The 26,365-nt window shown below is 34.2% G+C and overlaps 4 protein-coding genes, 1 non-coding gene and 1 pseudogene across 7 annotated transcripts; 4 read left to right on the top strand and 2 right to left on the bottom strand.

The window, feature by feature from the left end:
• Positions 1–505: 505 nt before the first annotated feature.
• On the top strand, positions 506–1,405 carry LOC120182315 (uncharacterized protein C6G9.01c-like). The gene is made up of 2 exons (XM_039187308.1): positions 506–635; positions 919–1,405. The coding sequence occupies exon 2, from the start codon at positions 935–937 to the stop codon at positions 1,328–1,330; it is 396 nt and encodes a 131-aa protein (XP_039043239.1). The 5' UTR covers positions 506–635; positions 919–934; the 3' UTR covers positions 1,331–1,405.
• On the top strand, positions 725–808 carry LOC120182320. The gene has a single exon (XR_005521816.1). It is a non-coding gene; the product is annotated as a small nucleolar RNA R38 (small nucleolar RNA).
• Positions 1,406–5,122: 3,717 nt separating the features above from the next.
• LOC120182310 (ferrochelatase-2, chloroplastic-like) lies at positions 5,123–8,011 on the top strand. Its single transcript, XM_039187302.1, has 9 exons — positions 5,123–5,360; positions 5,528–5,876; positions 5,985–6,128; positions 6,277–6,378; positions 6,681–6,784; positions 6,879–7,005; positions 7,131–7,283; positions 7,364–7,464; positions 7,545–8,011. Exons 1-9 carry the CDS (start codon positions 5,275–5,277, stop codon positions 7,726–7,728), a joined length of 1,350 nt encoding a protein of 449 aa, XP_039043233.1. The 5' UTR covers positions 5,123–5,274; the 3' UTR covers positions 7,729–8,011.
• Positions 8,012–8,508: 497 nt separating this feature from the next.
• LOC120182306 (far upstream element-binding protein 2-like) lies at positions 8,509–13,043 on the bottom strand. 2 transcript variants are annotated; one of them, XM_039187297.1, is made up of 7 exons: positions 12,666–13,043; positions 11,989–12,272; positions 11,794–11,883; positions 11,647–11,718; positions 11,336–11,452; positions 8,746–9,816; positions 8,509–8,674 (listed from the first exon to the last, which is right to left on the bottom strand). In XM_039187297.1, the coding sequence occupies exons 1-6, from the start codon at positions 12,979–12,981 to the stop codon at positions 8,758–8,760; spliced, it is 1,938 nt and encodes a 645-aa protein (XP_039043228.1). In that variant the 5' UTR covers positions 12,982–13,043; the 3' UTR covers positions 8,509–8,674; positions 8,746–8,757. The 2 variants fall into 2 exon arrangements, with proteins under 2 accessions (XP_039043228.1, XP_039043227.1); XM_039187296.1 differs by having other exon boundaries at positions 8,513–9,816.
• Positions 13,044–14,736: 1,693 nt separating this feature from the next.
• Positions 14,737–16,363, top strand: LOC120182312 (thioredoxin-like fold domain-containing protein MRL7L, chloroplastic). 2 transcript variants are annotated; one of them, XM_039187304.1, is made up of 6 exons: positions 14,737–14,829; positions 14,941–15,063; positions 15,150–15,688; positions 15,773–15,854; positions 15,935–16,046; positions 16,143–16,363. In XM_039187304.1, the coding sequence occupies exons 1-6, from the start codon at positions 14,821–14,823 to the stop codon at positions 16,268–16,270; spliced, it is 993 nt and encodes a 330-aa protein (XP_039043235.1). In that variant the 5' UTR covers positions 14,737–14,820; the 3' UTR covers positions 16,271–16,363. The 2 variants fall into 2 exon arrangements, with proteins under 2 accessions (XP_039043235.1, XP_039043236.1); XM_039187305.1 differs by having other exon boundaries at positions 14,743–14,829; positions 14,924–15,063.
• A 2,937-nt stretch (positions 16,364–19,300) lies between these two features.
• On the bottom strand, positions 19,301–25,356 carry LOC120182308 (annotated as a pseudogene).
• Positions 25,357–26,365: the final 1,009 nt, after the last annotated feature.

The following is a 26,365-nucleotide window of genomic DNA, read 5'->3' as shown; positions in this document are numbered from 1 at the left end:
TCCATCTTATAAGATTAGTTTTTCTTTTTGGAAGTTTGAGTTAGAGTCTAGGTGGGATTGAGTTTTTTGGATGATAATGTTGGATTTAAGTTTAAGGTGGAATCTTTTTTAACATGAGATAATAATATAATTATTTTTTTTATATATTTGAAGATAATTATAATATTTTTTTCATTTTTAATTAGATTTTTATTTTATAAAATAAAAATAAAATATATATATATATATATTGAATTGAGTATGAATTTTTATCTTAAAAATCAAATTAAAATTTGTCTAAGTTTGATCAAATAACGAGTGAAGAATATAATCTTCAGATAAATTTAAATAAGCTAAAATCCTGAACCGATCTAACTATGCCATCCAAAATGGTAAATCATGTTAAAGAAAAGGTCTGTAACCCAAATAGCCCCAAGAATAAGAAAAAGCTCGGTCGAAGTCCAATTCCAAAACAAGTGGAGTATATATAATCTTCAATAGTTAGTGTATCACATAAAAGATCGTCTCACCCTCACCCTCACCCTCACCCTCACCCTCATTGCTTCTCCTCTTCCTCCAATACTTCTTTTGCGGAAAACCCAGTTCCTAATATTCTCTCGGATGTTCCTTTGAGTTAAGATTAGATTGATAGTAAGGTATTCCCATCTAAGGGGTTTATTTTTCGTTGTTTAATCCCTTTATTTTGCAAAGATTCCTTCAAAGTTTGTTTCTAAAGAGTGTTGTGATTTGTGAATGATGAGAAATTAATATTATCACAATTATCCCTGTCAGATTGCTGATGCTGATAATTTTTTTCTCTGACACAACATTCTTGTTAGTTTTCCTTTATATATTCCAATTTGCTTTCCTTTTAATCTGTTTTTTTTTTCGGATTTAATTCATCTTTTCCTGCATTAAGTTTTATTTTGTTTTTGTCAGGTCGCAGATTCAACTAATGGCGAAGAAGAAGAGGTCTTCTACAACGCCTTCCGAGATTCCAGAAAACAAACAAGAAGAACCTGTCCCAGAACAGAAGAAGAAGTCTCCGGCTCCTAAAAAGGCTGGTAATGAAATCGAGGAGATTTTTGCAGGTATGAAAAGGAAGAAACCCGATCCAAACGCCACGGAGAAACCAAACGGAGAAGAGAACTCGAAACCCAAACCGTCGAAGAAGAAAAGGAACACAAAGAGTAAAGAAAACAGAGATGAACGTTTCAGTGAATCTTCTTCTCGGCCCCGAAGGAAAACAGCCGATGGTTTTACAATCTACACTGAAGAAGAACTATGTATTGGTAAATCTGATGCTGGGAACACACCGCTTTGCCCATTTGATTGTGACTGTTGCTTTTGATAATGGTATTTTGTGTTAATTTTAGTTTATCGTTAAATCAAATTTTGCAAATTTCAGGATTTTCTCGGATATTGAAGGCTGATTGTTGTATTATAAGGCTTGATTTTTCTAATGGAATGCAATTTTGGTAATTTCTCTTATATATGAACTTTGATTCTTCTGTTAATTTTGAATGTTTACTAATTTGAAATTTTTTAGAACTAAATTAGATGTTAATCACTTTGTGTGGTTGCATTTCATTAAATTTGAAAGTCTTTACAGAATCAATTCGTTTGAAGGACTAAATTATTGAGGATTAGTGAAATTTTGATTAGAAATTGAAGGAACAAAGAATTATGTAACATTATATAATTAGGAGATGAAATGCATAAGATCAAAGTGGTCTTCAATTCTTTGTTTCACCTTCACTTCTTGCTCTTGGTGAAGCAGAAGCATGAGCACCATGGGAGGAAGCCAGAACTTCATGTTTCCTGTACTGATAGATTCAAATATTTGAAGAAACGTGATTATATTACACAAAATAAGCCTATATAGAAAAAGGTTAATGACAAGACAAGATTTAGCTGCTTCAAATTTGTAGGAAACCATTGTGAAATGAAGGATCCCTCCAATCGTGAAAGTAGCTGTGCTTGCTTTAGGCACAATGCAAAAGGTGGATTGCTATTGCAAAACAACGAACACCCGTGTCTGACTGTATGCCTCTTGTAACACTACCATCATCAGATCTTCATCCGTATGGTTTAATATCGGCTCCGAGCGGCAGTTAGGTGGCCATGATCGGCACCTGCTGATGACTCTGATAATGGAGCCAACATGCAAATCAGTCTTTTACCGTTCTCAAACACTGAAACACGGCATAATTGCATCGTAAATCAACTTAGAAAAATGGGTTTCGGTTTTCATAATGAAGAAAATGAAGGAGAAGGATCTACAGTGCCTAAAACCATTCACGCAGAGGACACCAAATAATAAGATTATGAAAGATAATAAAGCAAGTAGTATTTCACCTTGATGGAATATTATTTGTATGAGATGCAATCGTATGGATTGCTATTGCATTGTTAGGCTTGGAAATCTATGAAGATATATATGAAGATAACAATGTTGTAAATAACAAACCCAAAACACGAAAAAATAACCAAATGAATATAACAGATATATTTATATTTTTTTAATAAATCAATTTAGCTGCATTAAATTTGAAGGAACCCATTTAGAAATCAGAGGATCCCTCCAATCGTGTAAGTAGCTATGCTTTAGGCACAATGCAAAAGGTGGATTGCTATTACGAAGCAGCAAACACCCGTCTCTGCCGACTCTATGCCTCTTTCAACTCTAAAAAGCACCATCAAATCTTCGACATTGAAATAAAGACAATTAATTAACAAATATAAACGGGTTATTGTGTCATGAAACAACAGTGAATTGCATGGGTCTTCAACCGTTTGGCTTAATATTGGCTCCAAGCGGCAGTCAGATCGCCATTGATCGGCACCTGCTGTTGACTCTGATAATGGAGCCGATCTACACAACAGTCTTCTTACCATTTTCAAACACTGAAACACAGCCTAAGACGAGCTGCCACACCTACATGGTAGAATTGGAGAATGCCTTCGTCCTGAATTTCTTCCATTTTCCAGGAAGCGTCTTCAAAGGCTAATCAAAGAAAGACCTACTTTTGCCAAGGAACGTCCATCCATCATATTATTTTCCAACTATCCTCGTGTTTCTCATTTCCAGTAGCTGTAAAGTGACGATCAGTTGATTTCGTTGAAAAAAAAATACATGTTTTTTTTTTTACACTTTCATCACCACCGATCCTAATTACGAGTGCTTAATGAATTATACAATTCTTGAATTGCTCGAATTCGATTGAGTTAATATTCAATTTGGATTGGTTCGATTCAAATTCAACTCAAGATCTTAATGAATTAAGTCGAATAAGTTTGAATTCGATTTCATGAATTTACAAATAATTCATTAATTATTTTTATAAATTTTTAGTAGTTACTTCAAAAAATTATTTTATTAAAATAATAGTTTTAATAATAATTATTAGTTTATTATTAGATAATAAAAAAATGTGATAAATTATTAATTAATAATTATTACTAATTTACTAATACAATAATTTAGTATTTTACTAGTTTGATGTACTTATTTCTTCTTTTTTTCTTTCTGAATTTAGACTTTAAAATTATTTCGTACACACTTTTGATAATTTTTTTAGTTAATTTATTTATTTATGTTTATAAACTTTATATAGTTTTAGTAGAGTTTATTTATAATTAAAAAAATAAAAATTCGGGTGAGCTTAACAAGAAACAGTCGAGCAACAAATTTTTTCACTGAGAACAAATCAAATTGAGCAATAATTTTTTTTAACGAGAGCACGAATCAAAAACTATCCAACTCATAATCAATTCACTTGATAAACCCCTTAGGGTGCGTTTGGTTCACGGAATATAAGATTACCAGTGGGAATAAAAGATTACCAGGGAATATGATTACTGGGAATGTTGTATTTTGTGTTTGGTTGGTTTAGCAGGAATGTAAGATTACCGTGTTTGGTTAAAGGAATAAAAGATTATTCGAATGTATATTTGACCAAATTATCCTTATTATATATTTGTATAATATTACAAATTATAAAATATTTATATATTTTCTTTAAAAAATTAAATTCATAATATTTATATAATTTTTTTTACAAAATTAAAAATATAAAAAAGGTTTAATGAAAGGGTAAATTTTTTTTAATCCTTGAACTTCATATAAAATTTTAATTATAGAATTTTTTTTGTAAATCTAAAATAATTTAAGGATAAATTTGTAATTTAACATTCGTAGAATTTTTATTATTCAATGATAGAAGAATGATATTTTTGAAAAAAAATAAAATTTAAGGACATTTTAGTCCAAAACGCCGGTAATGTTACAATACCTAAGGGAAGGGAGGTAATGACATTCCCGGTAATATACCCCAAAAAATCTACTATTGGTAATAAAACATTACCGGGAATGAGATTCCCAGCCAACCAAACATGGGAATGTGGGATTTCCATCCCATGAGAATCTCACAATCCTTGAACCAAACACCCCCTTAAATATCCTAACTCAATGCCGCCCTAGTAAAAGCCGTGGTCCTACTAAAAGCCGTGGTCCTACTCCCTTATATTAGGTTCTAAAACAGTTCATTGATTTTAAATACATTTATTTATCATTTAATGGATGATTAAATATTTTATTATTTATATGACTTATTTTGAACGTTAAGAATTAAATATTTTATTTATTTCAAATTAGTCTTGTTTTATTTATTTTTTATATATACTTTAAATTTAATTTTGAACTAATTTTTCTTTATATCGTCCTAAGTTATTTTGATACTAATTTATTAATTAAATAATTTTTGTTTTAATACTTACCTACCGAAGCCTAACATTTATGTTTTAAAATCTCAAACATACTGAAAATATCGAGCAGAAAGAGAGAAAGAATAAAGAGAGTGGAGGAATGATGAAGGAAGATGGTGAAAATAGGGAAAAAAGGATTAAATAAATGAATATTGAGAGTTAAAATTTTAAAATAAAATTAAAAATTCTAAAAAATATATTATTATGTTAGTTTTATTTTCATATATTACGCGCAGAAGAAAAAAGCACAGCCTTAATTCTCAAAGGAAAGCGTTTATATAAGTTCATAGACGCTCAGTTCCTGAACTTTGTAAATGAAAAATAACATTAATATTACGTTTAATCTTTGGGAACCAATGCAGTTTTCCTTTGATTTTCCAATTCTTCATTAACATTTTTCGCCACTTTCTTCTCAACTAACCCCATAGAAAAGCTCTCGCAAATTCACCTAAAACCCAGATTCCAACTTCTTTTTTTCCAACTTTACATTAGACTTCCAATCAGAAAACGATTATTCATATCAAAATCATGGAGGTAGCATCATTATCTGGAGTTCTTTCATACACCAAACTTCCTGGTTCCAGTCTCTGCAATTCGGATGTTAGATTTCCGAGGTGATTCTTTTGTTTTCTTTAAGCTTTTATTGAAAGATTCATGCTTTATGAGCTTTTAGATTCTAATAATTTGTCTAGATTGTTCTTAGTTTTTGTTTTTGTGATTCAAAGATGAAAAATTCTTGGGATTGTTGATTACTTTCTTTTGTTTTCCTTTTTCTTTTCAGCTCGGTTCCTCGAGGCAGACACGTTGTTTCTTTCGCACGACATTCCTCTAATGGGTCCAATGATGTTGATAAACCTTCATCTAAAGTCTTTGTGATCTCAAATTCTTGCTGGAATACCCAAAATCATGCCGTTCTCAAGGGACCATTTCTCAGTGACGATCTAATTCAGACGAGAAATATGAATTCGCAAGCAAATTGTGGTGTTGGTGTTTGCACGTTGGATGAAAACGTTGTGGCTCATCACGCGCATGCCAATGAGGAGAAAATTGGGGTTCTTCTTTTGAATCTTGGAGGGCCAGAGACTCTTCAAGATGTTCAGCCTTTTCTATATAATTTGTTTGCAGATCCTGTATGTTGGTTTGCTTGCTCTATTTTTGTGTATTTTATATGACCATTTGTGGGTTCCGACTTCCAAGTTTCAGTGGTATAGAGGTGCTGATATTGTTTCTATATGCAGGATATAATACGGCTGCCGAGACTGTTTAAGTTTCTTCAACGACCGTTGGCAAAGTTAATATCGGTTCTTCGGGCTCCCAAAAGTAAAGAAGGGTATGCTGCAATAGGCGGTGGCTCACCGTTGCGTAAAATAACCGATGAACAGGTAAAATCAAATCCCTTGATAGTAGAAATCGGTTGATTGCTTTGTTATGAGCTAGTGGTGTGTAGGTGAACAATTGTACTTTTGTATGGATAAACTGTGCTTTGTGGGAACTGGTTGGTGTATTTATAGCTTAAATAATTTGTCACAGGCGAATGCTGTTCGAATGGCTTTGGAGGCAAAGAATGTAAACGCCAATGTATATGTTGGAATGCGATATTGGTATCCGTTCACAGAGGAAGCAATCGAGCAGGTTGTCCTCTTGATAGCCAAACAAATTTGCACGAGTATTGAACTCTGTATGTGTGATATTATATCCAGAGAGTGAACTCTTGCTGTTTCGCTTTAAGTGATATCGAGGGTTATCATTAAGTTGATCAAATCCATACACGAGGGTATAGTTAGTAAGTAGAAAAGAAAGAAGTCTTCTATGCCTTTGAATAACTTTATACCCCATTTTATATCGGAATCCTCTTTACAATGTTGGACAGTCTCTCTTCAAATTGCATTCGGGATATATACCGATTAGTGAGAAGCATTTATTATGTGCAACAGATTAAGCAGGACAGGATAACAAAGCTTGTTGTGCTACCACTATATCCTCAGTTCTCCATTTCCACAACTGGGTCAAGCATCCGAGTTATCCAGGATATTTTCAGGTTGACATTGATCATTTGTATCATTTTTTTTCGCTTGACGTCATTCATCAGTGGCCCCCCTTGTAAATGGCTGAAATACAAGTTATGTTTTCAGGGAAGATGCATATTTATCGAGACTACCTGTTTCTGTTATCCTCTCTTGGTACCAACGACAAGGTTATGTCAACTCCATGGCCGACTTGATTAAGGAAGAGTTGGAGAAATTTGCCAAGCCTGAAGAGGTTTGTTCGCTTACCCTATAGTCTAGTATGTTAATCCTTTATGCACACAGACACGAATTAGAATTTGTGATGTAACATCGTGGCCCTTATTTGAGATTTGACTAAATCTCGACTATTCCTAATAGGTCATGATATTCTTTAGTGCCCATGGGGTGCCTGTTAGTTATGTCGAGAATGCTGGAGATCCCTACAAAGACCAAATGGAGGAATGTATCCACTTAATTATGCAGGAGCTGAAAGCTAGAGGAATTGCAAATGATCATATCCTTGCCTACCAGGTTGGTTTTAGAACCAAGTTTCTGCTTTCACTCGTAAACTAAGAACTGTTATTCCCAACTTCTTTCTGCTTTCCTTCCAGAGTCGAGTTGGGCCCGTGCAATGGCTAAAGCCCTACACTGACAAAGTTCTTGTTGAGCTCGGCCAGAGAGGTGTGAAGAGTCTTCTAGCTGTTCCCATAAGGTACACGGGGTTTTATCATGCATGCTTTCAAAATTTAGATTATGTAGTCAAAACTAATCCTACATCCATCTCAATTCCAGCTTTGTGAGCGAGCACATAGAGACTCTGGAAGAGATCGACATGGAATATAAACACTTAGCTCTCGAATCCGGCATCAAGAATTGGGGTCGTGTTCCTGCTCTAGGTTGCACCTCTTCCTTCATCACAGATCTGGCCGATGCCGTAGTTGAAGCTCTACCGTCCGCAAAAGCTTTGTCAGAATAAAAGGAAGACAGGGAAGAACCTGAATATGACCCCGTGCGATACCTTGTTAAACTGTTCTTTGGTTCGGTCTTGGCGTTCTTTCTTATACTAACACCGAGGGTGGTACATGCATTTAGGAAAATATCTTTTAAAGGGAAGAGATCATAAGAGGGTATGCAGACGCCAGAGTAAGTTGTTTTTATGCTTTGACGAAAAGAAAATACAAAGACTTGTTTGGTTTGGTATAACATAAAGGGATGATGACTGAACCTTGTCAAGAGTTGAAATAAAAGTGGCTATCAATTGCTTTTGTTTTTACACAATAAAGGCCTCTATATTCTTATTGCGTTGGTGGCGACATGAATTAGCTAAATGTCAATTTCATTAGTAAAAAATCATTTTTTTATGATTTAAATGATAATAATAAACATTTTTATAGGGTTGTGTTTTAATATAATCTTTAAATAAAAAATTGAAATCATTTATTTAAAGATCAAACATAATATTTATCACTTCAACTATAATTACAGTTTTACAAAACTTACAAAAAAATACATATATTTATGTTTCAATACTGTTGCCCACACGTCAAGTCCCCATTAGATTCATAATATAATTAGACTAAAAAAATTAGATGCCAAATTGAACCTTCAAGTACCTAATTAAATTTTAAAAAAATTACCAAACTATATATTTACTCTTTGAATATGCCTGGCAGAGGTAATCTTTGAAAAGGATGACTCATTTGGCTCCTGCTTGGCGTCAAATATGGTATAAAATACATCTAAAATAAAACTACTGCTCATAACAAGCATATTTAGTCCTTTGATTTTAAACCAAAAACAAGTACAAAGCAACACAAATAAGCCAATCCAACACCATTTGCATCATCTAATTATTTAACTAAAAACACTTAAACAACGCTATCATTGTCCTAAAACCACTGCAAAAACTAGCTTTGATTTAACTGAAATATAATAAACCATTTTGCATCAAGTAATAAATCCAAAAATATGAAGTTGCGTTCAACAAACTCACCTCCAACCCAAATCAACTTTGGGGCGATGCCTTTGCAGTTCCACCTTGTTCAGCAGTTTTAGACGCTGGAGCAGCTTCGTAAGTTACATGTGCGTTCCCACTTGCATTGTCATCAGCAGGATATGCTTGAGGCTGTGAGTAACTTCCACCGTAAGAGGTGTTATAAGGTGCTCCATAACCAGGCTGGCTGGCTGGTGCTGTTCCATAGGTTGGGGCTCCATATCCAGGCTGAACAGATGCAGCACCATAACTTGATGGTGGACCATAAGCAGAAGATGGTGCCTGTGAGGGGTATCCTGGCTGGCCATAACTTCCTGGGGTGCTAGGTGACTGCTGAGTCTGCCCATACACAGGGGGATTGGCTAAAGGTTTCTGTGTTTGTGGTGGTCCATATCCAGTTCCATAACCAGACTGAGCTGGTGGATGATTCCCATAGGCACTTTGGGAAGTTGGAGGCACCCCGTAACCAGATTGAGTACCTCCTTGTTGTCCCACTGCAGATGGCTGCGTAGATGTAGGTGCCTGACCTGAATCCCCTTGTGTAGGATTCGTTGCATTACTGTAGCTCGGTGCAGAACCATAACTTTGTTGGTTATCATATGGTGATGGCTGCCCATAACCTGATTGTGGAGCCCCATGGTATCCTCCGTAACTATCCTGAGAATAACCTTGTCCTGGTTGCATATAGCTAGAAGCTGGAGGATGACTGTAATTGTAACCACTGTTATTGGCTGGAGTTGTTGAATCACCGGGGGCTTGCTGCTGCTGTGAAGTAGGCTGTTGGTTATAGTAATCATAGCCACTTGCAGCAGAAGTTTGCTGGTTTAGTGTTACAGATGACTGGTCCCAGCCAGAGGCATATCCACCAGATGAAGGTTGGGAAGGATAGCCCCCATACGGAGGCTGTGACATGTTATACTGCGGTGATGGACCAGCATATGCCCCAGGCTGCATATAACCATAACCAGGTTGCTGCATTGGGGGAGCCCCTTGGCCCCAACTTGAGTGTGGTCGTGCTTGATAACCTTGCTGTGGATATCCTCCAGCCATTGATGGATTTCTCACACGGTTCTGTGCAAAAAAGCATTTCCTCAAATAAACACATACAACATAATAGAATATGCATCTATATACAACAGGCATATATACAAATATATAAATAGCAAGAATCAATATCAACATAAAACAACAAAAATAAGCAAGATATGGCCAGTTGATTTAATGGATTTGTACTACATCATAAACTATGAAGAGTATAATGCCCACATACCGTATGGTCGGAGGTATTATTGAGTTTACTCCAGCAGAAGCCCATCATTTCCCTATTTGAAGTTAATGGGTGCAAAAAGAAAAAAGAGAACCCGACAAATACTAATAGAAGCTTTTACACCATAACAAAAGGAACTATGAACCCCATTTCCATATACAGGCAAGAAACTCACAGTTAAAAGTTCACTATACGTCATCTATCCAATGAACCAACTGAGGCATTGTAACAAATAGAAGTATCAAGTAAGGAATAACAACCTAGAAAGATCAATAAGCATGCATTAACCCAATGATATCGCTTAAACAGATCCTAGAATTCTCTACACCAAAGCAAGGATAAAAGCACTATAAACAATATACTTGTATAATGATTATCTGCATTTAGACAAGATAATTGACTTGTTGTCACACAAGATTTATGTTAGGATGTCACAACATGAACAAGGACTTCCTCCTCTAATGATGATCAAACTTCAATATTTTTACCAAAACTTCCAGAAAACTAAAGGACAATAACTATCATTCTTACAAAGTAGATGACCTCCTCATCTTCCATTTGGTCATTTGACACCTACAACAATTTCTCAACCAGCTGTCATAACAACAAGGGACGCCACCAAAAAATGTCTGCAACTCTCAAGATTTTACAAGCGGAACAAAGGACAGAAAAGAAATATATGATAATATAAAATCCAATCCATATCTCAAAAAGACTGGATATTACAATGGAATTGCAGAAGCAACTCTAGGAGAATTATTCAACAAAATACTTGAAGAAACAGTATAATCTGTGTGTGCAAAATCATATTCTTCCTCAACGGGTATACAGATGTATAAGAAATTTTAAAAAATGATAAAACAAAAGGGGTAGTTTTAGAATATTGACCAGAAAATGATATAACGTTGTAATACAATAATATATATTTAGGAAATTTTAACACAGGACAGACTAGAAATTTAGTCCCTACTTAACCCATAAAAGAAAATTGGTTTTGCTTGCAATTAAAAATATAAGGAATAACTCTAAAAAATCGTAAACAAAATAAATCTCTTAACCTATGTTGAAAGACTCAATATAAGTGAAATTTCAATGATCCTATCATTATTAATGTTGTAAAGACTGGCCTAAAGATCACGATAAAATCAACATTCAAAGTCAAATTAAAAACAATAAAAATTGTTCGGAATAGAATTAAAAGAATCTACTGCAGTAGGCATACAAGTTAATGATACAAACAAGCACAAGTGGTTCATATAAAAGGGGCAAGCATAATTTACATCGAGGAAAATCTTTCCTCCCAACATCCATATCCAAACATACCTCACTTATGACCTCATCAACCAATTCTCTTGCATTTTTAATCTGTTCACTTGTCCCATCTATGTGCAATGTCCTTTCTGTCGATGTATCACCTGGGGGCAGGTGCAATGGTATCACCTGTACAAATTAAGATGTACATCAGTCACAAACCGTACTTTAAAAAGTGTAACTAAGAAAAGACTCAAATGAGCAATGTATAATGAACAAATTTATTAGAATACATAAAAGCCTGTTAAAAATTAGCTGATATAAAACAGTTATGCATCTAGTTCCTGATAACATCAAATATTAAATGGCACTAAGATTCAAACCTGAATGCGAGCTCCAGTTCTAGCTTGCATGCTTTTAATTGTTTCACCACCTTTACCAATCACCAGACCAACCTGGGATCATGCATGCATTAATATTATATTCAAACAAAAACAATGAAGTTGAGCAATAACATTACACTGGTATACCTTGTTACTCGGAATCTTCATTTCAAAATGTTCACTTCCAGCCTGTCCTGTCATTCGTCGAGAAACCATGCCAGTACCCCCTGCTTCAGCCTTGACCAAACATTAAAGGGTAAAAATCATATTGCTCATATTCTTCCATCAGCAATACATCAATTTCACGCAAATAATTTGAAAAAAAAAATCAGGATGAAGTACCTCGGCAAGAACATCATTTATCAACTGCTCCGCCTTAGCTATTTGTTCAGCAGTACCCACGAGCTCTACAGGCCTATTCATGGAATTAGGGTCTGCATCAGTATCTCTTTGGACCTGAATCTTTGCCCCAGATTGTAGTTGAAGATATTTGATGGTTTCTCCCGCTTTCCCAATTATAACACCAACCCTATTTTGAGGAATGTCAATCTTTTTGCTACTACCATGGTAGCTTCCATAAGAAACCGGTATGGCTGAAGGAGCAGAGTTTGATGGGGGTTTTATATCTGTATAACATCAAATTTAATTTCATGGTGCTATGAATAGACTTTCAAAAGCCATATCTAAACTACAAGGCTATAAGCAGCATACACAAACAACAGCAGTCAAAAGCTATTTTATAATACTGAAAGTTTGAACTCTAAACACAAAATCTTAGAAGAAACAATTTCCTCACAGATTAACAGGTGTTTCATATATCTATATAGTATCAACACCTTTAAATTTCATAACGCTATGCATCGACTTTCAAAAATCATATCCAAACTATAAGTATCGTACAATAAGCAGCAGTCAAAAGCTATTTAATATTAATAAAAGCGCCAAACTCCAAACACAAAATCCTAGGTGCAACAATCTCCTTGAATAATGGAACTTCCATTATTAAAAAAAGGCTATACCAGAAGGAGCGGAGCTAAATCCCTTCTCGTAATCAAAGCCACCGCCAGATTCGTTTTCGACACGAGGGCGCTTCAGGTCAGCGCCAGAAGAGGCAACGGAGGCAGTAAGGCGAGCGGCAATCTCCTGAGCTCGCTGCTTGGCCATCTCGATGCCGTCGAGCGGTGGCGGAACGCTGTTGTATGAAGTAGGAGCCGAATTCGGGGAGGAGAAACCTGTAGGCCTCCTACAGGAGGAATACGGCGGTGCTTCGTCATCGTATTTACGCTTGTTGCTGCCGGCATCGAGTCCTGAAGAGTACTGTGCTTCGTACGCCATTTTCTGTTTTGCGAGAGAGAAACCCTAGAGGAAGGAAAAGGCAGAATATTTGTTTAGTAAAACTATTATTTTATATTTTTATATATGACCTTGATTGATTGGCTGTGAGCTGGATTTTTTTTCTCTTTTAGGCCTGTATTTTTTTCCCGATTAACGAGGTAAAAATAGTAATTTTAATAAAATAGTTTAACGTAAATTATATTTATGGTTATTTAATTATCTGATAATTTTAATTAATTATTAATTTTTTAATTTTATCAATCAAATTATTTGATTATTTAAATAATATAAGTTAAGTCATAGTTTAGTGAATGAAAGTTAAAAAATTAGTATAATTATATATTTAGTCTTCATTACTTACTTATATATTATATCAATTTAATGAATTAAATTAAAATTAATACTAATTTACTAGAATATATAAATAATATAAACTAATATGTAGTTATAATTATATTTCATTTTAACGTGAATCAAACTAATTACAATTAAATATATAACGGTAAGATTGACACATTTCTCTTTTATTTGAGAGAATAATAATTAAATATATAACGGTAAGATTAAGAACTTTGCGCTCTTACCAACTGAACTTTTGTTATTTTCACCCTTGACTAAGCGGTAAGTGGTGGTGTGATAAGAATGCGAGACCAATTAATATAATTTATAAATATGAAGGTTAGTTTTATTAAATTATTTAAAATTACAATTTAATTGAAAGAACGTGTAAATATAAAAGATTAAAAGTCTAGAACAATGTCATGTCAATATTATCATCGTAAATTTAAATGGTTTGATTAACATAAAAAAATATTGATAATTTAATCGAATTTTTTAAATGATCAAAATAAAATCAATTTTATAATTTATCGACTAAATAAATTATTTAACTTTTAGAATTTTGAGTTGAATATTACTAATTTCTTGGAGGTTGTTCTTAAAAGACTATGATCTTTTAAAATAATCAGTTAAGGACATAAAATTTTCAAACATGTCTAAATAAAAAATTTAATCTTTTAAATTGATAAAAATAAATTTAACATGTCTGAATTTGTCTAAATAAGAGCCTAATGTAATTGAAAATATTGTTTTACTTGCACTTATTTGTATTTGAATAAAGCTGAAAACATCAAAATCTTATTTAAATAAATTTGAATTAAATTATTATTTTTTCGACACTCTTAAATGATACAACTAAAAGGTTATAATAATCTATCTCTATAATTTTCATCAAAGGGATAAATGATAAAAAAATATTATCAACAATATTTTTTTATTAGATTTATTTGTAAACTATATATCTGATAAGACTGATAAATTTGAAAAGGTTAACTATATAATCAATGCATAAACAATTAAAACTTTATTTTTCCATTTAATTAATTTTAAATAGTTATTAATTTTAATATTAAAATATTTTTAAAAAAATATAAAACAAGTATATGATAATTTTATTGAATGATTGATGTAGAGCATTACTAACATAGTGATTTGATTAATATGGTTCAATTATTATCTAATTGAACTTAAAATTTTAAATAAATTGAATTTAAGTACTCAATATGAAATTATTAAATATATTTTTCATATTAAATACGATAAATTTATACATCATACAAGATAAAAATAAATAATTTTTATTCCTAAAAAAATTATATACTTAAGGTTACGTTCAGCCCAAGTTTTTTTTTAATCAAATATGAATTGGGCTTTTTGTTAAACGTAAAGATCTGTCAATGGCTGACCTTATCTAAGCACTACAAACCCAGATCAACTTTCGTGGTTTAGCGAAGGGTTTTAGTGTACTCGAAGCAGAGGAAAAAGAGATTAGAATCGGGGATGAAACTGGTGACTTTAATTAGTCATAGTCATATCAATTTCAAGTTTAGATTGCTTCAACATGCAATGATTTTCTAAAGTGTTTGTTTTTTGTTTTTTGCAGAAATAATTTTGACAAAGATTTCGCAGAAAGAGAGAGAAATGGCGTTGCAACACTCAATCAATCTCCAGTATTGGTTTTCTCCTGTAAAACAGAGTAAATTGAAGCCCCTTTGTTCAAACTTACTTAAGATGCCTTCCTGGGTATGTTTGTTCACAATTTTCTTTGTGTTTTTTTAAAATAGAAGTGCAAATTCAACTTTCAAGTTACTATATGTTAGCTAATGCAGAATCCAATTTCCATAAGAAATGGAGTAAAAGCATATGGGATGGTAGAAAAATTTGGGAAAAGATTTATGGGACCAGAAGTAAGTGACACTGATGACGATGATGATGAGTCCTCAACGAAAAAGGGTCAGGTTGATGATTCCCTTCATTTTGATGCTGATGAGCGACGCGAATGGAGAGCCAAGATTAGGGAAGTTATACATAAGCATCCCAAAATCCAGGAGGAGATTGACCCTGTTGATAAGTTGAACAAGATGCAAAAGCTCCTGGCAGATTATCCCTTGGTTGTAGATGAGGATGATCCGGATTGGCCCGAAGATGCCGATGGTTGGGGTTTCAACCTGGGTCAATTCTTTGATAAGATCACTGTCAAGAATAATAACAAGAAGGACGATGACGGTTATGATAGTGAGAAGGAAATAGTGTGGCAAGATGATGACTATATTCGTCCGATTAAAGATATTAAGACTGCTCAATGGGAAGAGACTGTGTTCAAGGACATTAGTCCTTTAATCATTCTCGTCCATAACCGCTACAAAAGGTTAATTTTTCCTTTTCAGCAGTCAATGTACAATTACTATTGCAGTATGTTATCATCTCCTTTAAAGATATGGATATTATGCAGGCCAAAAGAAAACGAAAAAGTTCGGGATGAGCTGACAAAAGCTGTGCATATCATTTGGAATTGCAGGCTGCCTTCACCAAGAGTATGATATCCGTACTTCTGTGTTTAATGTGGTTGCATTTCTTTCAATCATTGGTCCTAATTTGTCTTTCCTCATATCAGTGTGTAGCAGTTGATGCTGTAGTAGAGGATGACCTGGTCTCTGCTCTAAACGTGTCAGGCTTTCCGGAAATAATATTCACTAAAGCTGGGAAAATTTTATTCCGTGAGCGAGGTACTTGCTTACCTTAACAGTAACAAATAACAATCTTGGTTTCTTGCCTCCATTTCCTTATTGACTATATGAACTTGTAATCTGCTGTTTGTTCAGCTATTCGAACTGCTGATGAGTTGTCGAAAATGATGGCTTTCTTTTATTATGGAGCTGCTAAACCATCTTGCTTAGATTGCACCGGATACAGACAGGAGAGGATCCCAACAGTTGTCATCGTGAAATAAACAATCTTTATAGCTATCTGCAGTTGTCGTAAAAGTCTGTATGAAATTTTTGTTGTCCATTCGACCGACTTCATATAGTAAATGGTTGTTCTTGTAGTATGTAAATGATAAAATAGGTCGGACCATGTTATTGTAATCTTCTTTGCTTCAACTTCAATGTAGCTTGAATTCAATTCACTCTGAAGTTCTAGATTTTTGATATCATGAAAATCTGTGCTCTATATTTCTTGATCTCGTCCATTTACATCAGAGCATTTAAATCACCCTATTCCAGCTATATTAAAATTCTTTTTGATCCCCCAGATAATGTTATTATGCTGGGTGTATGTATTCAAATCAACCTTTCCTTTTGGGTGGAATGACAGATATCCACAAAGAGCATGTCTTAGACTTGTTAATTTGTCAGTGAAAATTAGAGCCATTTTTTCATCGATCTTCTGCAATTTTGAACCTCGAATTTGTTCATGTAATCTTACAACATTAGCTTTACCATGGTGGCATGGCAATGGAAACCCAACATCATCCCTTACAAGGTCACCAGAGCCATTGATAGACCTATATCCAACTTCAGGGTCATAAATTCGTTCCATAAATCTTTTTGCATCCTTATATTTTCGACATTAGTAAAAAAGTTCACTTTTATCTGTGATTTTTTTCGTTTAGGATTTTACATGTAAAAATCTTGGCATCCTTTTATTTTGCGATAATTATAGTTGTCGTTATTCTAATGACACATATCATGTCAATGAGCAATTATTGCTGCGTGGCATACTGGTGATATTTTAAATTTCTTTCTATATGTTGCAGAGCAGGTAATACATAATATTCCTGATGGGGTTTTACCTTGCAATTTTCGCAATTTAGACTACATTTCAGTTATCATGCAAATATATATCATATTATAAATCTACGTAAAAATGATCTACGAAAACATTATATATGTAAGACCATTCATTTATACCAACTTGATAAAAAATAAAGTATTTAAAATATATAGAAGTCTTTTTAAATATATTATTATTATTTATGTGGTTACAATACAAAATGCTTGAATTGGATACAAGCTTTAACTAAATGGAATGAGTTGCATGGCATAACAACCACGGGCTTTATTAAATGCGAATAAATATTCGGTACATAAAAGGGAACGGTTGTACTTATTTTTTATGGTCTTCTTATTGCAATGAAGTCTTGTGGCGATTTTACACCATAAGCTCTCCCCAAATGTCCTGTCCGAACAATCTGATCTTCCTCTTAATTCTCACATCGAATTTCTTCCGTGGCCTTTCGCCTTCCAGCCGGGGTCTTTCCGTGAACATAATTTCGTCGTCGACTTTCAATCCTTTCTCCGTCGGAAAATGCTGCAAGCTTATCGAAACACAGTTGCCTAGTTCCTCGTTGTTGTGAAACATGCCAATGAATGACCACGCTTTTCCTGAGCTATCCACAACATCCATGCAAAACAGACGGCCTTCTCGAAACTCGAAAATGGAAGCGACGTCGTCGAAAGGGAACGACACGGTGCATTTCTCGACTTCCCTTTGAGTCAGTCGTTTCGAGAAACTTTGTCTGTTTTGTTCTTGGTTCATCTCCATGTTCGGAAAAGGCGGTGAAAGGGTAAGAAAGATGTAAATCGAGAGTAGTGCAAGTTTTAGATTGATATTTTGGGGACAGTGATGACAATCTTAAGATAAAGGGACTATATATATTTGATGAAGAAAGATGTCTTCTGAACTTAACACTTTGGTGAACAGATACGTAATTGTTTGTCGATGAATTGACGTAACTTTTCACTCAATCACTGAACAAAACGACTGTTGTCTTTTCGAGATTAAAAAAATATATTCTTATCTGATGTCGATAATCGGAACAAAACATGTTTTTGGTGGTATGAAATATTGATTTATTCCTTTTTTTATATATTAATTTTTTAATACATGTAAAGATTTTTTTCATATTCATATATCGTACACGAGTGAAAAATGCATGCAAGACATGCTTACGTTAAAGACTCTTACGTACAATTCCAACCGAGAGTTGATGAGAACATTCTACGAACATGATAATCAATGTTAGAGTTTTACTATTGGATCTGGAAATAGTATAACACCCGTCAGTCCAGTACCTGCTTGCTCGATCGCTGCTGGCTTGGGGACAATTCCTGTGGGCTGGGCTCATCCAACCCTCGAACACATCATATATTTTATATCCGGTTACTTTTTAAGTCCTTATTAATATTAAATTTATATAAATTAAACGTTTTCCCTATTTTTTTAGGTTTTGCGTTTTAAATTCTCTTGATTTTGAATGACTTTCCAATTTTTTAGATCAAAATTTTTTAGGCCTTTCTCAATGTTGAAATTAGATAAATTAAGGCTTGACCTGTACATTTTTAAATTTAAATACATTAGACCCTAATTTCTTAATATTTAAATTTTTTGAATTGATGGTTTAATAATTAAACTTTTAACCATATTATGTTAATATTTATATTTTTCCTATGAAATTTACTGTGACTTGGTCTTTGACATTTGTGCATGCTTTTTAAATTTTATCTGCGTGAAATTTAGTGAATTATTATATAAGTTGATCACATTCATTATTCATAACACTAAATACCTTATTTTTGTCTTTCAATCCTTCATTCAAATCATCATTCTTCTTTATGAAGTTTTGTAGACCTTGTCAGCGCTGACAGTTACAAGGGCAACGGAGATTGTAATGGTGCCAAATTTGTACCTAAATGTGAGAAATTTGTGTCGTGCAGCCAATCACTAGTGCGGATTGTCTAAGGAAGGAAAGACAAATTAATATAAAGTTAAAAAATAGCACAATCAAATTATTATAAGGTTGAAAATATATTTTTTAATCGTATTTTAATCGCTGCAGAACCTCCCCACTCAAGTGTTCTTCGTTGACTAAGTAGAAATTTGTAGGAGATCAAAGTCTAATTTAATTTGATTTTAAAAGATAAAAGAAGTAAGAGAAAATATTTAAATAACACCCAAAACTTAAGAAAAAAAAAACAAGTCAAATGTTGTGGAGACAAAGAAAAGAATGATTACAAAGGTATTGCTTCAACAGTTGAGAGTTACCTCATGCTGTTGGCTTTCTTAAGAGGCTCAAATCAATTTGTTAATCAAATATAGTAGGGTTAATAAACCAAAAAATAAGAACAAAAGCAAACTCCGTTTCACGAGATCGTTCAATGACTTCATCTGCAACGTGAAAAAAATGGCCGATCAAGTACGTAACGGAGATTTTCCCTCTCAATTAGTTTACTTACACATTAATAATCATGAATCGTGGGGTTCTTGGGCCAATAATGTAATGCGATGCTTTCCGCTGTCCGAACGAAGGTTATCTCCTTTAATTCCGAGCTGGAAAACAAATTTATATAAGTTCAGCGATAGAAATTAGACGTGATACTTAGCACGCATGGAACTAGTAATTACCTCAACGGAACTTTCTCTCTCGGGGGAGAACCACCGTAAGAGCACCCCGAGATGAAGTATGGCAGGGATTAGCTTAAACAATAGAGGAGTTGTCACCTAGGAATATGAAAGTTGGAACCCTGTCAAAATTTTACTACAAAAATAACCATAGCTGCATTTGCAAGAATTTTTTGGATTCCTTTCTTTTGTTTTCATGAGTAAATTTTCTTATAGTTTTCTAGACTCGAGCCGAGAATAAACCATACCAGGCTAAGTGCTGTTGTCCCAAGAAGTAGCAGGTACAATTTCCCCTGGAAAGCTCAAGGTTTCAGTTATGGAGAAAGATCATAACGCCCACAAAGTATCTCAGCTAGGGATGTACACCCATCTTGTCAAAGCAACAGTACAATGAACTATGATAGTAGCACTGACCTCAACGAGATGGATATTTGTAGCACGGCTGAGAAGAACAAAAGCAAATTCTCCTATCTGTGCCAGAGACATCCCAACCTGTACAAGTAACAGAACTCGAGTAACTTCAAAATCCAAATGCTATCATACATGATCAGGTGTACATCAAATATTGCTTACAAGCAGTGAAGTCTTGTTGTTGTAACCAAAACCCTTGACAACCAAGGCAATTATTATTGTTTTAACGGTTATAACCAGTATAACAGATGCAAGTAAGATATCAACATGGTTCCAGAGAAAATGAACATGGATCAGCATCCCTATGCTGGCCAGGAAGAGAGCAGCGAAAAAATTCCGAATGGGTTCGATCTGCACATAGAGACTAAATTCAATTGATGGAAGACTAAAAGGATGAGCTGATAGTAGAACAGACTATAAATGAATGCACTATCATGATACAACGAAATGTGTAAAGCATAATCTTAACTTGTTCAAGTGTGTGTTGGGCAAGATCAGTTGTTGATATCATCACTCCAGCAGCAAATGAACCCAATTCTAAGCTCAGCCCCAGCTTGTCACTACACTGAAAGTTATACAATCAATTAAATATACGTTCCAAAAAAAAGAGTGGATATCTGACTGTCTTAAATCATTGCAACAATGTAACAAACAACTCAGATGACAGATCAGAAACTGTATGATTTCTTTCTCCCTTTCTATACCTTAAACTAAAGATTTTAGCAGTTGAGCATGTAATTCTACTCTCTGAATCTCAAGCAGATATCAGGACATGATTAATGCTCCTTGTTAATATTACATATAAACTTTTATTTTTTTAATCCATAAAGACACCTGAGTACCAGTATTTAAAAACCAGAAGGTTAGGCTTCATCACTAGCCCTGCTTGTCAGATGTTCACGTGTCACTAAAAGAATGGAAAATGGTATAGACATTTTGTTTACAGATAAAACAAACACGAGATTTGGAAGAAAGCGGGTGTGGCTGTGGCTGTGGATACAGCATACAAAATTCCAGATGCTTGAAAAAGTGAAAGTATAAAGACTACAAACCAGAAAGAAACAAGAAACATACCCAGCCTACAAGTAAGCAGAATGCCACAGAGGCCAGTTGATAGAGTTCATCGGTCTGCACATATAAGAAGTAATTAAACAGATCATAACAGACGACCAGCATACAGTAGAAAAAGAAATTCAGTATGCAATTCTATCTGCAGATAACATTTATACCTGTGATGAAAGGCTTATCATCAGTTTAAGCAACCAAGGCAGGCAAGTACGAGACAATATTGACAAAACAGCCAAAAAAGGCAGCCAACGTGACCAACCTGGTCAACATAATATAGTGTTAAGAATTATCTCAATTCTCAATGAAAATGCCAAGAATGGAGAAAAATATATCAAGGTAAAACAAGAACTTATAGTCTTAATCCAAATCCAAAGCCGAGTTTCTACTTCTTATACATTACAGGCACAAGGCATCAAAACAACTATTATCTATGACTTCTGATCTGATCAAAGTTATGTGTGTCAAAGTATCTCATATTTGAATCTAATCATGATCTATATTTTTAGTTTTAGGAAAAATTGCATATTAACAAAGAGTGAGGAGCCATGCCCTCACTTAGAAGCTAAGACTAGTCCTTAGTCGCATATTTTCCCTATAGAGCAAGTGGTTAAAAAGATCTCAGTTGACACCTCCCCTCCCCCCCTAGGTTGTGGGTTCAATACCCATTAGGAGCAAAAGTTCCCCTTCCCCCTAGGTAGAAATTGTTCAAACAAAAAAAGACATGAAGAGGAGTGTTATTTATCCAGTAATCCAGATCAAAGTTGGTAAGTGATAGTTCTGCAAGTTTTCCTCATACATTTTAGTCATGGACAATACTCCTTGAAGAATACCGGAAGTTCCAACAAGAACGGGAAGCAACGCAAATAGTAATCCCACTGCACAATCCTGCAAAGTTTAAAACCGCTAAGGACACCAGCGAAATAAAAAGTTCATGTCATTGACTTGACGGCAAAAGGGCATAAATATGTGATGACTTGGAGTGAAGAAATCAGTACTTGCAAAATAAGAGTGCCAATGATGACTTGGCCGTGAAGCATATTGTTAGAGTTCTTCTCCATCAAAAATTTAAGCACCTGCCAGCCATCAAAAAATAGAAAAACAACTTTAAAAACCAAAAATACTAAACAAAGATAAAGGTATCTATAAAGAGTGTGCAGGTGTCTAAACTCATGTGTGATGTGCATAAATGTGTGCTCATCAGTCAGGGCAAGTATGATTGTGTATAGGTGCTGTAAAAGTCTCTAAAAGATTTACACTAAACTTTACCACAGCTGTTGAAGACATTGAAAGGAATACACCAACAAATACACCCTCCGAGAGTCTACCGCCACATAACTGCAAACATCATCCAATTAAAACTGAAGGATTCAGAAATAGAATGGTGATATTAAGTTAATAAACAAAGATAAAATGGTCCAACAAATACAGCAAGAAACCTCTCTATGACCCAGATATAAAAGAAACCTCCGTGACTAAAAAAATGTTATGCAATCTCAGTGTGCTCAAATTCAGGTGAAGGTTGGCGACATCAATTAATAAGGGCTAATGAACGAAACCAACGTAGACTGTCAAAATTAATAGACATACCGAGGCTGTAATTCCACAGAGGCACATAAATAGAACTATCTGGAGTAGCCCTCCTAGGACAGCAACTGCTCGAACAACTCGAAGCTTAAAATAAAAAGGATGAAATTAGAGAAATGATATGAAGATTGATGTAAAGAGTATCATACAAATAGAAAAGAAAGGTTCAGAGGCATAACCAACCTTTGCAATGGAGAACTCTAGGCCCAATGCAAAAAGAAGAAAAATCACACCAAACTGAGCTACTGTTTCGACCTGCATGATTCAAATGAAAGGACAAAAGGTAAACTATTAAATTTTAGAATATATGAATAACCAATAAAAAATTAAACATGTTCAAACGGAACATCCTCTAATGGAATGAGATCACCCCAGCCATCCCCAAAAAATACTAGACAATATGAACATAAAACATTGCCTATGAGATCACAACAGAGTCTAATCAGAATATAGTATTACTTACTGGCACTTAAAGCATTGCCTATGTTTATTTTATGTATTGCCCTAGTTTGATAGAGGCACGAAGCCACCGACTACCAATTGTATGCACATATAACTTTTCCTTTTTGAAAAAAAAAATTAAAGGGAAAAAGATATAGTCAGGTTTCACAAGAACAGATCAATAAGAGCTGTGGATTGTTCAGGTAGGCTTCAAATGAACCCAAAAAGAATCATAATAACTAATATTAAATGAGATGAAGGAATGCAAATTAAAATCAACGCTCATTTCTCAAGATAAGGCTCCATGAAAGATAGTGAACAATGGCATTATGATCAGGAAACCATCACTCAGCACAGTGACAAAGGGTTTAATATCAATGCTGATTAGTAAAATTTAATAAAATATACGGCATACTTGCACCATTTCACTGACAAAGTTAAACCCCCCGGGTCCAATAAGAGATCCTGCCAACAAATATCCAGTAATCACCTGTAAAATGTGTAATAATAAAATATATAGAAAATTAGTAATCCAAGACACTCAGGGACCAAACATTCAAATAAAGGATTAGATAGGCTTATATCAATACAATCAGACCGGTTGTCCAGCACAAGCAAATGCAATGCCACCACAAGTTGCAGATACGATGACAACTACCAAATCTGATATCAGTCTACAGAGCATAAGCAAAAAAGTTTAAATCAGCTTATTAGTAGAATGTAAAAAGACAAATTTGGTGAAACAAAGATGATAAAACGTTTACCTTAAGTCCAGTTGTAACACTGGATATTTTGATTTAAAATTAGATATGATGAAGACATTGTCCTGAAAAAAAATCAGCACCTCAGATTTCTAAGTAAGGAAAAAATACCTCAACATGAAGTTTTAAATGAACCAATCTAACCTTTCGGTCTATCAACATCGGTGTATCTTCAGCTCTGTTATCGTTCTCTAGGTTGAAAACGTCATGGAGTTGAAATGATCTAAAAGGAGGATGCAAAAGGTGTGAGGGAACTACTATGTTTCTAAGTAGTTAAGAAGATATGGTATGAAAATCGCTCAAAACTTTTGATCGTCAAAAGAAAATTATGCTCTTCTATTAACAACTAAAGTAATCAGAACTGAAAATGAACAAAGTAAATCTACTTATTGATGAGAAGAAGCATATACTTTTCTTCTTTCGTTTCATTTTTCTTTGTCTTAACTCGGGCAACGGTTTCCAAAACAGCCTGATAGACATACACATATGAAAGAGAATAAGTTAGCAAGTTCTACTAGCCGAAATGATTTTAAAAGAATGAGTACTACCAACCTGCTGTTCTGCTACACTGTTGTTGAAACTACCAGCATCATCAGTTACTGCAAACAATAAAACGAAAATACTGATGACAAGTCGGACATAGAATTTCCTTTAGATTTTGATTCTTATTAAAGTTAAGAAAACAATGACGCCTATGAATGCCAATCTATTTCCCGGAATTAACGCAAATACATTCTCGTTAAATCTTTTAAGTTATTATAAACCATAAATTGACGATAAAAATCATATCCTGCCAATAGATCGAGCTCAAAAACCTTAGAAAAGAAATAAAAAGAAGAAGTAATTGCCACAGTATATAACGAACTAGCAAATTTGAAGTAAACAACTATAGTTAAGCTGAAATCTAATACCTAATCTAAGCAAATCAGAGTGAGGAGAAAGGAAATGAACCTTCGTTTTGTTCGTTCTCATTGAACTCCTTCTCTAAAGCACGATCGATGATAGCGGCAAAGGTACCGTCCTTAGGTTTAGTTGCCGACGAAACATTTGAAAAGGTGTCGTTTCCAGCATCGAACCGATCCGATTCAGCAAGTTGTAATTGTTGAGCGAGTGAAAACGAAGCCAAACAAAAAGTAGCAACGAAGAAGAAAGTAATAATAAGCTCATAGGAGGAGGAATTTGATCTTATCAACATCTGGAAACTACGCGCCGGCGAGGAGGTTAAGAACTTAAGAGAGTCCTCGCCTTGTTGCTGCTAAATCAATGCAAATTGAGAATGGAAAATATAGATTTATTTTCTATTTTTGTTTGAGCAAGTTGGAGATTGATGAGATAATGATGAGACCGAAATTAAAATTGAAATTGAAAGAAACTGGGAATTGAATTTAAGAGACGAAGACGGAGAGGCGAAAACGGAATTGTGTAGTAGATGTAGAAGAGGAAGGAAATAAGTGGAAAAGAAACGGAATACACAGAGGACAGGGAAGTAAAGTACAAAACAAACAGTTGGGGGGGTCAGGAGTCAACTTGTCGTCGTTAATCAATGCAGCAAAGATTTGGAGAAAAAAAAGCTGTTTTGGTCAAACTCTTATATTAGTCCCTGTATTATACATATTTTATGAATTTGATATCTATATTTATGAGTTTATAATTTCAGTCCTAATCTTAATGATAGTAATTTCAAATTAGATCCGTTTGATCAAAATTCTGTTATTACTCGTTTCATTATACGTAAATTATAAATTATCCATTCATACCACAATTATGTATTTTTATTTCCAGGATTTAATGTTTTTTTGTTGGAGTTAATATAAAAATTTGAACTGATCAAATTGAAATATATGGATTAAACATGTAATTTATGCATTATACATGAATTAATAGCAAAATTAACCCAAAATTTATATAGTGTTGTCAATAATTTTCCCTTTTTATCTCATGGTTTTGCACTAACCTTAATCATCAAGATGAAAGAACCTTCTTTCAAATATATGGTTAGTTGTCTTCAATTAATTAGTATAGTTATCCTACTGACTAAGTTAAAAACTGGTTAATTGCATGAAATGCCTACAAATTATTTAATGGTGGAGGCGTAGTCCTCCCATCTATCATAAAATGCCTACACAGAAGATGGGATGGCAGCTTCGTGGTTTCTGTTCCCATCCCCGACACTCATTTTGGTATACGAGTTGTAGTGTGCATGAAATAAGGACTGCAGTTGCACTCACAATTTTACTTTTCTTTTTTATGATCAACGTTATGGTTTAAATTTGAGGAACATGATTCTAAACCTGTGATGTTTCCGCACAAGCCTTTGTTGTGTCTGAAAGCCTCTTGAAAGGTCTTGTTGCGTGGAAGAGGACCCTCCGATTGATTGT

Source organism: Hibiscus syriacus, unplaced genomic scaffold (genome assembly GCF_006381635.1).
Source record: "Hibiscus syriacus cultivar Baekdansim isolate YM2019G1 unplaced genomic scaffold, ASM638163v2 tig00112636_pilon, whole genome shotgun sequence".
Classification (NCBI taxonomy): Eukaryota; Viridiplantae; Streptophyta; class Magnoliopsida; order Malvales; family Malvaceae; genus Hibiscus; species Hibiscus syriacus.
This window is presented reverse-complemented; position numbering and strand designations above follow the sequence as displayed.